General features: G+C 43.8%; 1 protein-coding gene across 2 annotated transcripts; it reads left to right on the forward strand.

Annotated features, from left to right (window-relative positions):
• Positions 1-1,880: 1,880 nt before the first annotated feature.
• On the forward strand, positions 1,881-14,101 carry ACTR5 (actin related protein 5). Of its 2 annotated transcripts, XR_010886009.1 has the most exons (10): positions 1,881-2,280; positions 3,081-3,310; positions 4,462-4,631; positions 5,644-5,861; positions 6,272-6,454; positions 9,020-9,142; positions 9,728-9,867; positions 10,512-10,644; positions 12,111-12,687; positions 13,277-14,101. XR_010886009.1 is itself a non-coding variant. In XM_067307716.1 (9 exons), exons 1-9 carry the CDS (start codon positions 1,891-1,893, stop codon positions 12,366-12,368), a joined length of 1,845 nt encoding a protein of 614 aa, XP_067163817.1. In that variant the 5' UTR covers positions 1,881-1,890; the 3' UTR covers positions 12,369-12,731. The 2 variants fall into 2 exon arrangements, 1 of the variants encoding a protein (XP_067163817.1); XM_067307716.1 differs by lacking the exon at positions 13,277-14,101 and having other exon boundaries at positions 12,111-12,731.
• Positions 14,102-15,353: the final 1,252 nt, after the last annotated feature.

The raw sequence follows: 15,353 nt of genomic DNA on the forward strand, positions 1-15,353 counted from the left end.
TCCAGGAGTTTTGACCTCACTCTACAGTTTTAACAGTAAAATCCTTCTCTTAGTCATAAGGACATCAAAACTCCAAACATAAAGAACACTCTGCCGTAAAAGAAAAAAACAACAATTCAAGCTTAGAGCTTGAAAAGGTTTTGATGCACAATTTTAAATTAAAAAGGCTGAAGAGGAAGACATGGTCAGAGAGTTTGACTCAGCCACAGACATGTGATACAGTACTGAGATTAAACAGAGCTACAGATTTCTCCTGCCCATCTTGTCATACCCAGCGTGGTGCTCTATCACCTAAATGAGGTGCTAGCACCTTTCAGGGTGTATTCCAGTTCTTCACTATGTTGACCAGTTTCTGCTGTGTTTTGGGAGAACGGGCTTATCCTTCCCTAGCCTTTCTGCGGCAGTGTTGTTAGGTTGCCACCAAAGTGGAACGTTTTCCGTTCTGCATGCTCGTCTCTTCCACGCCGGTGCAGGGACACAGATCCAGCGGAGGTCAACAGAAAAGCAGAGGGCATTTCAACAACAGCTTGCAGCCCTCTGAAGGTGGCATGCTTTTCCGGCAGAGAGATATGAAAGCTGAATGAGAACAAAGCTTAGAGGAAATACATGTTGCTAACCGTTGCTGTGATTTTCCAGAGGCAGTCTGATACAGGACAGTGGGTTTACTGTCACCTAGATCAGACTGGCTGTGGTACTCTACCTGCTCTTCATGTAGCTATGTGAAAAGCTTGATCTGACCCTCTAGTACCGAGCACACAAATAAGGGAAGTAACACCAATCTGGGAGGGATATTACTATTACACGACAGTTGAATTTCTAAGCCTGTTACGGTCCCTGGGTGATATGACAGTGCCGGCAAGTTGTTTGTTGGGTGCTAGTGGAGGTTTTAAGGTTGGGGGTATGCTGGGGAAGCACGTTTCCCTGAATAAAAGATGACTTTGAGGGCGCAGGTCCTCCCCTGTGCAGTCCTGAAATGGCACAGGGGCCTTCACAGGTTAGAATTACCATAAACTACGCGTGGACACACCAGTACCTTGGAAGTAATTAGTGCTGTTAGGGTTCTTTACAGGCTTTCCATTATTGACTTCCCTGTCTTCTTGCTTCTGTTAAATACTGTTATTAAGAACTGCTGTTATTTGTTGTTTTATTAGTACGACACTTAACTGCATAACAGTTAATTAGGGGTTTCACTTATGCTTAATCTATTGCTACTGCTTCTCAGGATCAGAAACCTAAAATTTCCTCCGAACAGCCGGGCGTCGGCAGTGAAAGGCCTGCAGGCAGGCTTTCCCCAGGGAACTGCTGCAAGCGGTTCGGGTGATGCGCAGGGGCAGCAGGAGTCCTGCATTTTCTCCCCAGGCGCCGGTGACACAGTCTGGAACCCCGGACAGGTTGTGTCCCCTCCCCGCGCTCCCTTTTGGGTTTAGGCTGCCGCTGTCGCGTCTGTTTTGATTGCTAACTTTTTCAAGGAGTTTTTAGGAGCTTTGACAGTTTCAAACTTTCACAGTAGAGTGACTATGGCGATCTCGGACGGCATTTTACTTAAACACTGAAAACCACTTGCTCAGATGGACAGTCTCCGGGTTTTCTCGTTTTTAACCCTGGCGGCTGCAGGACCTCACGGCGACGCCCCTGCCCTCTCCGCGGCGGAGCGGCCTGCGGGGCTGGCACGGCTCCCGCCGCCAGGCAGGGCCCGGCCCGGGCAGGACGGATTAAACCCGCGCCGGGCCCCAAATAAACCGGGGGGGGGGGGAATAAACGCGATCGGGGGCGCTGGCGGGGCGGCCCCGTCTCCTGCTCGCTCGCAGACGCCCCGCGGCCTCCCGCCGCCCCGCGGAACTTCCGTTCCGGGCCCGCGTTGCCGCCCGGAGGGGCCGCGCAGCGCCCAAGATGGCGGCGCCGGCGGCCGGGCGGGTGTTCGCCTTCCGCGACGCCCGCTGGGCCCCGGACCCGGTGCTGGAGCCCGGCCCGGCCGTGCGGACGCCGCAGCCGGTGCCGCTGGTGATCGACAACGGCTCCTTCCAGACGCGGGCGGGCTGGGCCTGCCCCGACCCCGCGGTGCCCGCCGAGCCGCTGCTGCGGTTCCGCTCGCTGGCGGCGCGCAGCCGCGGGGCCCGCGGCGGCGCCGGCGCCGAGACGCAGGTGGGCAACGACCTGGGCAGCCCCGAGCCGCTGCGCTGGCTGCTGCGCTCGCCCTTCGACCGCAACGTGCCCGTGCAGCTGGAGCTGCAGGAGCTGCTCCTCGACCACGTCTTCCAGCGCCTCGGCGTCGCCTCCCAGGTGCCGCCCGAGCCCGGCGGGGGGGGGGGCCCGGGCCGCCCGGTGCCCGCATGAGCACGGCTTCAGGGCCGGCTGCGTGTTTTGGGGGAGTTCCGCACCGCTTCGAGCTCGCGGGTTGCCCGGGGGCGCCGCGGCGCTCCGTCCCCGGCCGGGCCGGGCCGGGCCGGGCCAGGCCGCCCCGGGCTGCGGCCGGCGGGAGGGCGCGTTGCGCCGCGAGGGGTCCGGAGAGGAGCCCGTGGTGCGGCTTCGGCCGGGAGCCGCCATCGAGACCCGGCTCCTGAGGGAGAGACTAAAAACTGCCGCTTTGTGTAGCGTTCCCACTGATGGTGCGGTCAGCTCTCGTGGGCCGGCTGTTCTGTATGTCCAGCCGCACTGAGTTGCGCTTCAGGCTTGGAAGCCTTTTATCTACATGGCAATATCGGCTTGAAGGCTTTACCTAAGGCTGAGCTAAACTTCCAGCAGTTTTCAACTGCATTTAGGCTCCTCATTGCATAGGTCAGTTACTTATCTTTTTGTGCAATCTGCAAACGCTTCTAAAAATCCATTCTCCTCTCCCAAAAGGAGTTTCTTTCCTGGCCAAATTAATGTTGGAAATCCTGCTATAGGCGAGGCATCTTTTTTCCGCTTAAATGCCAGATGTCATTTAACTTACTTGCTTAGTAACCTGCACGTAAAGCACTTTCTCACTGCTGTTTTGGGGAAGTTGTTGCTGACATTTAAAAGTAGAGACAAGGATGAGTATCCCTGGATTTTTCTCTTCATATGTTCTCTTTTCTCCCCCCCCCTTGTGTTTCTTACAGGGTTGTGTTGATCATCCGATTGTTTTGACAGAAGCAGTGTGCAATCCTCTGTATTCAAGGCAAATGATGTCAGAGCTCCTCTTCGAATGTTATCAAGTTCCCAAAGTATCCTATGGCGTAGACAGTTTGTACAGTTTTTACCACAACAGAAGGCAGAACTGGCCCTGCAGTGGTTTGGTAATATCTTCAGGTTACCAGTGTACGCATATTTTGCCAGTCTTAGAAGGCAGGTGAGTTCTTAGTGTCTCAAGTGCAGCTTTTCCTACTCTGTCCTTGACTTTTTAGTGATGAAAATACCTATTCCTCTAGCATTTGGTGTTCTGGCTTCTGCAATGTGAGCTCTTATCGGCTCTTGATTTATGCTGAAGAGAAGAACTAGGCATGCAAGTCTTGCTAACTCCTACTGAATTTTGAATTGAAGTAGTGCTGTCCTTGTGCATACTGCTTTTTTAGTTACTACTCATAGATCCAAATTTCCAAAAATAAAAGACGCTGTGTGCCCCAAACAAGATCAGTCATGAAAAACACATATTATGCTTTAATGCAGCTTTTGGGACAAAAGAAAGTGAGATCCGTGCAGTCCTTATAAGGCTTTTGTCATTCTGACTAGGCTGCTGTGTTGGTCTACCCTGTCTGAAATCCTTACTGCAGGAAATGGCTTTGCGTTATCTGGCAGTTGCTTCAACTTTTCTAGTGTTGTACCTGGCCAACTGTGAAATGTCACGTAGGTGAGAGAAACTGATTTTTGGCTCTACTAACCATCACTTCACTTCTTGAAATAGAACAAAGCATTTTCCTTGCTGTAGCCAGAATTACTTCATCTTTACAGCCATGACGTCCCAAGCTGGTCATAAATTTTGCATAAAATAATTCAGTGACATGCAACGTCTTTTTATGGTGTTAGTTGTGTTCCATATGCCACTGACAAGTTCTTTGAGATTTAGACTCAAGTTTCTCTCAACTTTATCAAGCTTTAATAAAACTGTGAACTGGTAGGCTCTGTCTATTTTAAGTCTAAATTAAAAGTCTTGTCATCTGATAGCATTTCCAGAGGTAATGGGAAATAGAAATCCTGGCTAAATCTTTACTGGTTTGCAGAGGAAGTCAAATCCTTCATTGTTCCTCCTCCCATCCTCCCCTTCCACCTTGTTCTCCCCCCCCCCCCCCCTTAGAACAGAGCCTTTCAAGAAATACCTGCAAAAAGTCTGAGAGAAGCAGGGATGTTAGAACTTCTTGTAAATGCTTTTGAAATACTTATGTGGGAATAATCCTCTCTCCACTTGATCATATGAGAAGTTAAATAATACTGAATAAAGTAGAAAGTCTGTTTTACCCTGAGCTTGTGACTCTTTCCAGCCTCAGTTCTCTCTTGGGTTTTCAGGTTGGATGCTAAAAACTGCAAACGTATTAATCTTGGAGGGTGTCAAGCTGCTGTGTATCTCCAACGCCTCCTTCAGCTGAAATATCCAGGACATTTTGCTGCCATCACTCTCAGCCGCATGGAGGAAATACTGCATGAGCATAGCTACATTGCAGAGGACTATATAGAAGGTAAAAACAGCTGTAACTTGTCACTAGGTAACATTAATCCAGACTCAGTTCTGTCCTCTACATCCCTTGTTCTCAGATTGGCTGAGATTCTGACGGAAATATACTGACTGCTAATATGCATACGTGTGTGTGTATATATATATAATGTATATTTATATAGGTATATGTAGTTCTGACTGCTAACCTACTGCTTACTTTACAGCTTTCTTTCCAGTAATCCATTTCACAGGAAGAGCTTGACAGCAATTTCAGATGTCATAAAATGAAGAATGTATCATTAAGCTAGAAATGAAATTTAAAAAAAAAATCCTTTCTGTATTAATTCCAGTACCTCTGTGAATGATAATTGGGATTATTTTGAAGGAAAATATTTTAAAGTCAAATTTATTTAATTAACTGTTTTATTCTCTACTTCCAGCAAAACATTGGGCAGGATGATTTCTGCATCTGACCATGTTTTTTTCACTGCTTTTCTGTACCCCTAGCATATTGATTTTAAGATTTTTCAAAACTGCAGAGAACACATCTAATCTTTTTTTGTTTGGGGGTGTGAATTAAACAAGTTTTAAAATTACTGTTGTAAATGTCATTCTAAGTAGTTGCCGAAGAACTTTTTTTTTTTTTTTTCCTGAAACCTGTCACATATGAAATAGTATTTAAAGAAAATACTTTGCTCTGAGAGTGTGCGGAAGTCCTTAAAAATGTATGAGGAGTCTCCCTTACTGCGGGCAGAAGAGACATTAGTGTGCGCTTCGCACTTCTTGGTCCTTTGTGTTTCCTTCATTCTGGAGATCGGAGCACTAAGAATCGTCTGCGCCGTGTGTGTAGTTAGAAGGAAAAGCTCTGAGGGGGAAGCTAAATACGGGGACAGTTGCCAAGAGGTGGGCAGAATCCTAGACTAGGCTGTTCCCTTCTTGCTTTAAAGTCTGAACTTTCGGTATGGAATGCTTACAGGATAAAAATCGTCCTTTTCAGCCTGGCAAAACAGTTATTTTATTTTCAAAACGTTCAGAGCTACAAAAGTGGCGGTCCCCTGAGTACTATGAGAACAACATGCACAAGATGCAGCTGCCTTTCTCGAACAAACTCCTGGGCAGCACTCTGACATCGGAGGAAAAGCAGGAGAGACGGCAGCAGCAGCTGCGTCGTCTTCAGGAACTAAACGCGCGTCGTCGAGAAGAGAAGCTGCAGCTTGACCAAGAGAGGCTTGACAGGCTGCTCTACGTACAGGTAATCGTGGCAATGACGCTTTCTGTTATCTTTTGGGAGGAGGTCAGGCTGCCCTTAGAGCCTTATCTGAGAGGCCGTATATTACTGTAAAGAAACTATGAGTGTCCCAGCTGTCTTCTGATGTCACAGCTCTCTGCTGCTGTGGCCGCTGTAAATAAGCTATGACTGTCCCAGCTGTTTTCTGAGGTCAAATGGGCTTTTTAAGGTTACTTGCAACATGAAAGGGAAAGGTTATTCATGCAGAGAATGCTTCTAGGATCTGAACAGTACTTTTGTTGTGAAGTATTTTGAGTGCTGCTGAAGTGTGCACATCTGTAATATTTAGTAGTGAAGGCAGAGTGTCTTTAATGTTTCACACAGAGCTGATTATCCTGTACTGTTCATCACAACTAGTTGTGACCTGTCTGTAGGAACTTCTAGAAGATGGTCAAATGGATCAGTTTCACAAAGCTTTGGTGGAGCTGAACATGGACTCTGCAGAAGAGCTTCAGTCTTACATCAACAAACTGAGTCTGGCAATTGAACAAACAAAGCAGAAAATCCTACAGGCAGAAGTCAATATTGAAGTGGATGTTGTGGACAGCAAACCAGAGGTATAACATTGTCACCAAGTTAATCTGGTTGTTATTATCTCTGGGGGAGTTAAGTTTCTGTGCCTGAAAATGTGCCCCTTCAGACGACTCTATTAATGAACCAAGGTTTTCCTTTAACACACTGCAACTCCTTGTTAATTTGGCTCTTATTCCTCCCATTGCCAGCTTTCTGTGCAGTTACAGAAAGTTATGGTGTTGATTTTGTAGCATACGCCTGAAATCAGTAACCCCTTCTGTGCTGTTCGTCCAGTGCTCTGGGACATTTCTTCTAGTTTGATTCCATTTTGTGTTTTGTATAAATCTGAGCCTAGTCTCTAGGCTTCCTGACACTTGTTAAAATGGGCAGTTACATGAAATTAAGTTTCCTAACAAATTTCTTGCTCATCTTTAAGAGGCTGGGAAAAAGAAAATTAGCCTAATGGGCAAGACCAGTCAGAAGATACACTGCTTCCCTTTGTACTTATCCCTGATAGTGTATGCTAGCCAGAGTCCTTGCTTAAGGTTGACTTGCTTAGAGGGTTTTAAATGTGACACCTAACCTTCATAATTAAATTAAATGTGACACCTATTCCTTCATAATTCAAACCAACCTCTAACTCTGCTTCTGCATTAGTTTTGATGAAATAAGTGGGCCTGGTATGTCAAAAAAAATTTTTTTTTCAATTGTCCGACAGTTAAATGATATTGAGTTTTAAATACTTAAACCTCAAGTTGTTATGATCCTAGGGCAAACAACAATCCTTTAAAAATCTGTAGCCTCTTATCTTATGAAAGGTATTGGAGAACCTATTAAGTTCCCCTCCTTCCTCAACAGTGTCTTCTGTTCTGTTCTTCCCTTTCATATGGAGAGATTTTTGTGGGGATCTTTGCCTCATTTTGGCTATTTTTTAGGTGCAATTAAGCAGCACTTTTTTCTTCCCCCTTTTTAAAACAATGAAAGGCTAATTGCTAGACTTTATTACAAGGCATGTAAGCTAAAGCTTTTGCTAGTTAAGTCAACCTCTGTTCAGGGAGAGGTAGAGAGGGAAACAGGAAAATGAAGTAGAGAGGAAAGTGGTGCCAGATGTAGAAATTCTCATGGCTTTTGTGGGACTTGAGGTGTAGCCAAAACTAGCAGGTGGGCTGATATCTTCTGAGTTGTTTTGCCTACCCTTATCAGGACACTTGTGTAAGAATGAGGACAATGGGGTTTTGGCAAGGTTGGGGTAGACCCTGGAGTTACCATTGTGGTAAGGCATCTTCCTGCCTTTTGTCAAAAAAAAAAAAAAAAAAAAGTATTCCAGAAAGAAGTAATTGAGAGACAGTTTCTTATAATTTTGCCTGGTGGTTGTGCCTAAGCTGAGACATGTCTCAGTTTTGGATCCCGTACTCCTTTTGTTTGCTAGGTATTGTCTCAGACCTTGGAACGAATCAGCAAGCCTTTCTGTTTGGTCTAGGCTTTGTGAGAAGGCCTACAGTTATCGCAGAATTCACTCATGAAGATTGTCTCGTTGTGGCTGTGTAAAAGAAAAAAAGCTCAAAATGTTGTCCTAGGTTTTGTGCCAATTCTTCAACAGAGTTCTACATTTCTTTCTGTTGCTAGGGTTTTTTTGAGACATAAAAAGAAGGGGAATAAAAAAACATAAGTGTGGGAGATAACTTCAGATAACTACTGTTAGTTTGCTCTAACAATGAACGCTCCTTAGAATTTGGTTTTGAGTAGTTGCTTGTTTTAAGTGGACATATGCTAGATACTTAAGAATTTTTTGAAATGTAGTTTTGTCTCCTTCCCGTATTGCTTGCTAAATGTTAGTACAAATGTTTTAAATTACAAAAACAAATCTTTGGGATTTTGTTACTAAAGCTGTTTCATTATAATGCTGAAATAAATGAGGTAACTTAAGAATTGTTCTTATTTCACAATAGTACTCTGGGATCTTTCTTCAGGAAGGAGCTCTGGGGCACCTTTATGTCTGTGTAAAATTAAAGGTTTTTTTTGGTACGTCCCATATAGTAATGCCAAGCAGTTGAAACTAGGCAACCGTCAAGCGCTGTGTGGAGGCTTTGTAGCTAGCAAATATTTGTTTTCCAGACCCATGCAAGCAAGGCAGCGAATTAAATGGTAATTATAGAGCAGTTAGAAGTGCTGGAAATGCACCAAGTTTTAACCGACTTAAAAAGCTATTTTAATAAGTTTTAATATGTTGTTATATTTAGGACATGGCTGGCTTAGGATCCTGGCAGCTTTTTGACTAGGGCTTTAATTTCTGAGTAGGCATCACAATAAATTATTGGAAGTGAGTTTGGGGGTTTGGGTTTTTTCCTTTTTTTTTTTTTTTTTTTTTTTTTTTTTTTTTTTGCCTTGAGTATATGTATTAATTTCTGTTTTCTAGGTTGTTCACTGCTTTGATTCTCTCTCCAGTACTGGAAAAAAGCATGTGTTCTGGTTCAAGCATGCAAAAGAGCTGGAGGTTAAGGGATCAGGACTGAATTTCCACATGTATCACCAGAATTGCAGTCACATGTATGCCTAGCCCATCAGAGCTAACCTACTTCAAATAACGTCTTCCCTGTTTCTGTTTCCAGACCCCCGATTTGGATCCGTTAGGCAGTGAACAGTCACTGGAGGATGTGGAAAGCATTAATGAGTTTGAGCCTTTGTTTGCTGAGGAGCAGCCTGAAGTTGAGAAGCCTGTTGCTGCAGTGCAGGTTTGATTTCTGTATCTACACCTTGTGTCAGAGATACTTTCTGGTTGTCCAGCTAGTCTGCTAACATGTTTCCAGATGTGCTCTTGGACGAGATCTCTGAACAGTGCATTATGAGGAGAGAAGCTTAGCTGATGTTTTGGAGCAAAAGTTCTGCTCGAATGTTTTTGTGTGCGATCCGTAGCCCAATATCCCACCAAGAGGCCCCAGTGAACAAAGCTTTGAACTTGTGAAATAGAGCCTCAGAACTGAGTGGCAGCAGACACAATGAAGCATAGCATAAGCCTGGCTTCCTTAGTCTTGTGAAACCTTGTCTTAAAAAGCTTTTACAACACGGCCCTTTGTCTGAGAGTGCATTACGATCTCTTTTGTACAGAACTGTTTGGAAACTTAGCTTAAGGCTGATTTAAAGTTTCTGCATGCCTTGCATAGATGATACCCTTGTACACAATGCTATCAGCTGCCTGCTAGAATAAAGTTTATTGAGCAAATGGAAATGCTTGGGAGGTGAGTGAGGAGAGTGTTTTCTAGAATACTACTGTTCTTTAACTTAATTTTCTATTGCTTTTCAATCTCATACTTTTAAAGCCCGTGTTTAACCTGGCAGAGTATCACCAGCTTTTTCTTGGCACTGAGAGAATCAGGGCTCCAGAGATTGTCTTCCAGCCTTCCCTGATAGGAGAAGACCAGGCAGGAATAGCAGAAACGATGCAATATGTCCTTGAGAGGTGAGTTTCCAAAGCTACTTGGCACTTGTTTACTTCAAACAAGCTAGTTTTATTTTGATTTGAGCTTTTGCAATACTGCTTGCTTGGCAGCAACTTGAGAAAATATATTTGAATATTCATTTTTGGTGGGCTCGAGCATTGCAGGTTAGATGTCTTCGTGTTCTGGAAACCAGAACAAGGGGCTTGTCTAAGTTCTTACAGATAAGAACAGCAAACCCTTGAATCCCTTGAAGCAATAAGTTGGCAGCGTCTGTTTTTGAGACCAAAATTAGCGGTGACATTTGTGACTTATGATATAGGCACACTCACTGGACAACTGCTTCCAGCCAATTTAACATTAGAATAAAGTCACCCACCAAATTGTGTGAACATATGAGATGGAATGCTGCTTTTTCAGAAAATGTGAGCTCTACAGAATTATTGATTTATGGGGCACAATTCAAAGTGCTTTAAGGATTTTTTTTTTTCTGCTACCCCACTGAATTTCAAGAAAACAAATTAACGCAGGGTTTGATATTAGGGAAGTGAAAGAGATTTCTCAAAGTAATTCTTGAAGACAGATATCAGTATTCTCCGTAGCTGCTCAATTCATAGGAATGAGGCACTTAAAAGATGAAAGTGATAGGTTTTTTTGTTCTTTGCAGGTATCCAAAGGAGCAACAGGCTGTTCTTGTCCAGAATGTTTTTCTCACTGGTGGAAATGCAATGTACCCTGGACTGAAAGCCAGAGTCCAGAAAGAACTCCTGGAAATGAGGCCATTCCAGTCATCTTTTCAGGTACATGCATTGATGAGACTTCCATATGAACAATCTGTTCATCCATATTCAAAAGTATTTCAGATTGGGTGAGGTACAGAGTGGGTGTACTTAGAGCATGGAAATGACAGGAGACTGTAAACAGCTTTTTTGACCTGACAAAATGAAGGGTAAGCAAGGATACAGTTGCTCTCTAAATACATTAGAGAAAGTAGGGTGAACTTCTTGGAAGAGGAAGAGCCGCTTCAGCTAAAGGACCATGGAAGCACAAGCAAGTATGTTTGGCCGGAAACTTGCAAATTGATTCCTTATGATTAGGATAGTTATTATTTGGAACAAGCAGTCTTTGGTAGGAGTTGTTGCTGGGAGAAACTGAACTCACTTAAAAAAGGAATTACATATAGGATTTATTACATGTAATGATTACCTGGGATGGCAGCAAAAGAGATTCAGCGGGTATCTTCCAAACGTGTTTCTCTGTATTATGCTTGCTAGTAAAAAAGCAGCAATGAAGGAAGAGCTTGCGATGCATTTGTAATGAGACTTGTAAGAACCTTCCTTGCTGTTCTGAAACCAGCTTACAGGTTTTCTCTCCATCTCTGCTGCCTTCCTGAATAGCAAAATAGTTTATAGACCGTGAAAAAGATGAGTGTGAATATAATCTTGTGATTCCAAAACTGTTTCTTTCCAAAGTGAGTGCGTGTAGCCTTTGGGCCCCATGTGACCGATAGAAACTCATAGGAAGTTAAAACCATATAGCTGGTAGTTTTAAGAAGGATGTCACTTCCTGGTTTTGAGCATATGTTTGTGGGCCTCTCATTTTCTTCCGCTTCTAATGTTGCTGCTTGTAACTGAATAAGAGCTTCCTTCTTTTCATTAAATATGGTCCATAGTGTGCTCCCATCAGCAGTCTGTCACTTCACAGATGTCACATATGGCACTTGTGTGGTGCCTAGCATAGTAATCCCAGAGCTGGACCAGGAAAACGCTTCATGCTGCAGCATGGAATATTTGAAATGGAAATGTGAATCTCTGCCAGTGGAAAGAGCATGCATGGTCTTTTCCCACATACTGCTATTTCTTAGCCTGCGGTATTCCTCCCTGCTACTCCAGTTCCAGGCAATTTTTCTGGTGTGCTTGGAACTTGTTTTGCAACACCACCAACTTTTCCAGCCTTGACTTCCGGCTGTGAGCACTGTTGGTTGTGAATATGATACACCCACATATTTTGTCAATCCACAGAAACTGAGCAGGCTTGGGGAAAATTGGTCTCTAGGTGCACACACTTCAAACCCTCTTGTAACCTTTCTTCTCAGGTTATTTCAAAGGCACTGAATGATGAGCTCAAACTTCTGAAATTAGTGATTTGCACCATATAATATTCTAATCAGGATAAAAAAGGACTTTTCTCTCTTGTGTTTAGTTCTGAAACAAATTGGTATTCTCCTACACTGACAGAGATCCCTTTGTATCTTTCTTCCATCCAGGTTCATCTTGCTTCCAGTCCCATTTTAGATGCCTGGTATGGGGCTAGGGATTGGGCAGTGGAATACATGACCCGTGAGGAAGGCTGGATAACCAGGAAAGACTATGAAGAAAAGGGGGGAGAATACCTCAAGGAACACTCTGCTTCAAATGTCTATGTTCCTATTCGCCTTCCAAAGCAGGCCCCGCGGACAACTGAGGCTTTAGCACCTAGCAGAGCACTGGCGTCCAGCACAGGCAATCCCTGTGAGCAGGCGTAGCACAGAGCCTTTGCCATGTGCTCTCCTGGGGAGATAACAGTGCAAAGGGAAGAATTGCTACTCTGCAGAACGAGCTGTGCATAGAGTATAGGCCTCAGCCTAGCCTTGCTGGCTAGTCAGTGAGCATAAGGTATCTCATCTGCTCACTTGAATGAGGAGGAAAAAGTGCCCAAAGGCTCTGGGGCATCAGTTGACATAGTCATAGTACTTGTTGCCTGTGCGTAACACAAGGGTACGTATCGGCAAGAAGGAACACAGCAGAAGTACATTCCAATGAATGCAATTTTTCTCATAAACTTTCACTCAGGTTTTTTTGAGGGTATGTTTTACAATTTTTTTCTTAATTAAAACTTACTGGTTTTATACTGTTTTTATTGCATGATCCAATATCTCGTACCAAGGGGCTTGTATCAAGCCAGTCAGTCCAGCAGGCGTCTCCCTTGCTCGTTACTCTGAGCGTTCGTCAGAACACGTCATGCTGCCAGAGACGGAGACGGGCTGATCTGTGGGTTTCCTTCTGAGGCTTCTCTGACTCGTATCTTGTTTGATTTCCTTCCTGCTATGCACTTTCTACTGAACCACTGCAGAATCAGTGGTGGGATTTAAGATACTTTCTGACAGTGAAATGATGTCCTGTTTGAAACTGGAGACCTGCTCACATGGAGCATTGTCCAACTGTAAGGAAAGAACCCTTCATAAAGCACAGTCTGGAAGGATTTCCAGTTCCTGTACAGTCCTTAGGTTTTGCGAGAGTGGTGGCTGAACGGAGGAGCTCTTGACTGGTGGGACTCTTCTGTATTGCTGTTTGAAAGAGTTGGCTGGGGATATCTCCATGTTAGTGGGCTTTTTAGGGCTAATCTGTAATTAGTACCTTGTAGTGCACAATCCATTGGCTTCCTCCATTGCAGGCACCTTTTGCTCGTTCCCTTGAAACCATCAGTGTCAGCTTTACTTTAGCAAGGCTGGGAAATGAGAGGAGACGGATGCTCCCTTACCAGAAGACCCCTGATGACTCCGATGTGCTATCACAGTACTATGATGAGTGCCAACACCAATGCAGTCAGGGTTAACAGAAGGTCCAGAGTTAAAGAGGGCAGCAAATTTACCTTTTGACTTAATAGATAATGTTTAAATTCAGTTTGCAATCTGACTAAAAGCAGAATAGACTATCGTCATCATAAGTTGTTTTAACAGTAAAACAAATTCTCTCTTTGTGCTTTATGACTGACTTATGTTTCAGTCATTTGACTCCTTTAAAGAGTACAGCAATAAGCATGTATTTGGTTGAATAATTTTAGGTTGCTGCAAAATGCAGGTTTGCAGCTGGGCCCCTCTCCTGCTGCACGATGTACTACAGCTTAAATTTGATTTGGAATTCAGTTCTCACAGTGAACAACACACTTTTGCTTTCACAAAGGAATAATCAATACTAAATGCTGAATTGAAACCTAAGCCGACTCCATCAGTTTTGTAAGAGCTGTAAACCATTAGGCTGGAAAAGACAAGACTACGGGAAAATATCCAAATCCTAATTGGTATAGAGATGGTGAACAAGTGGTGGCTTACTGTCTCCTAAAAGCTACAGGGCATCAAGATATATTATGCTGCATGTTCAAAACAAAGAATATGAGAGACTTGCTGGTAATGAAGTCAGGGGTTTGTCACCACAGGATGTGATATACATATTTTTGGATTCAAAATGTTACCTAAACCTACTATTAAAAGAATATGCTAAGGGCTATTACTCATTAGGATGTGCATGGAAAGTCCTGTGATCACATATTCTTCAAAGAGTGTATGAGGGAAGTATTGTTACATATCTGCTCTCTTCTTATATGGTTCCTAAAGCATCTGGCACTGGTGACTCTGAGATAGGATGCAGGCCTAAATGGAGCTTTGGCCTGGTCCTGGCTGGCTATTTGGGTAATAGGGGAGGTAGAAAAGGCAGCTAGCTGTCTTCAGATAACCTCAAATTTGTACTGTTAATCCTATCTCTGGATGCCTCAAGGCATACCAGTTTTCAAGATTGGTAATACAATTTTACGGGTATTAACATGGAAAAAACCATACCATACTGAAATGCAATAATGTTACACCCCAACTAAGCAGCCTTCCTGATCTGAATTTGTGTCAGTGAACCGGAGTAGAGTATTTGATATCCCATTGCTATTCAAGCCCTTTTTGACACACCTTTGGCTATTGTGACAGATGATATTCAAGATATAGAAATTGTTTTAATGCTTATGGTAGCGAAGTAGGTAAGAGTGTGGTGTGCATGGCAACCATTCCAGAAAGAAAACTTTAAGGGGTATCTGTGATGGGTAGTTATGCTGCTTTTAAATGTTTGGCCAAACCATTCCAACTGTTTTACTTGTATTAATTCCAAGCAGAGTTGGCCAATGCAGTACAGAAATGCCAGATCAGATGCTTAAACAGCTTCAAGGAAGCATAGTCTTATAATCTCCCAAATATTAGCTGTTGATTTGTCACTTTATCCCCGCAATAACTAGAATAATTAATGAACGTGGACAAAATGATCACAGTCACAGGCTGTTCTGAATACGTTGGTCATCACTTAATCACTTGGCCTAGCAGCATGAAAAGCATGAGCGTTGCAGAATGGGATTAATTTTATCCAGTTAAGTTCAGTTCCCTGGTATGTTTGCTGTGGAGCTGCATGAGTATTAGTGCTGGCACAAAAAATGGAATGAGTGCTGGGTAGGAGGGCAGGAGGAGGCAGTGGTGTTACTTTTGGCAGCAGGGCTGGTTGAAAGTCTCATAAAACTCCAATGTTGTGACGTTTTTGTGGTAAGGTTTTTCTCATCGCCCCGTGAAGAATTTGGATGCCTATTTTCTGTTCCTTATAATAACACAAAAGTCCTAGGGGGTTTGGAATATTTCCTTCTGAGAGTTGGCTTATGTCACCTGAGATAAGAAGAGGCCGATAAGGCTCCTATCTGGCTCTTTTTTACTGGGGCTCTTGAT

This window comes from Apteryx mantelli, chromosome 18 (genome assembly GCF_036417845.1).
Source record: "Apteryx mantelli isolate bAptMan1 chromosome 18, bAptMan1.hap1, whole genome shotgun sequence".
Taxonomy (NCBI): domain Eukaryota; kingdom Metazoa; phylum Chordata; class Aves; order Apterygiformes; family Apterygidae; genus Apteryx; species Apteryx mantelli.

Bases quoted from the DNA above. Each gene is read 5' to 3' on its own strand.
- ACTR5 (XM_067307716.1), top strand. From the start codon at position 1,891: ATGGCGGCGCCGGCGGCCGGGCGGGTGTTCGCCTTCCGCGACGCCCGC. The intron at 4,632-5,643 runs GTAAAAACAGCT...CAAAACGTTCAG, and splicing joins TGCAGAGGACTATATAGAAG to AGCTACAAAAGTGGCGGTCC. The intron at 6,455-9,019 runs GTATAACATTGT...TTCTGTTTCCAG, and splicing joins TTGTGGACAGCAAACCAGAG to ACCCCCGATTTGGATCCGTT.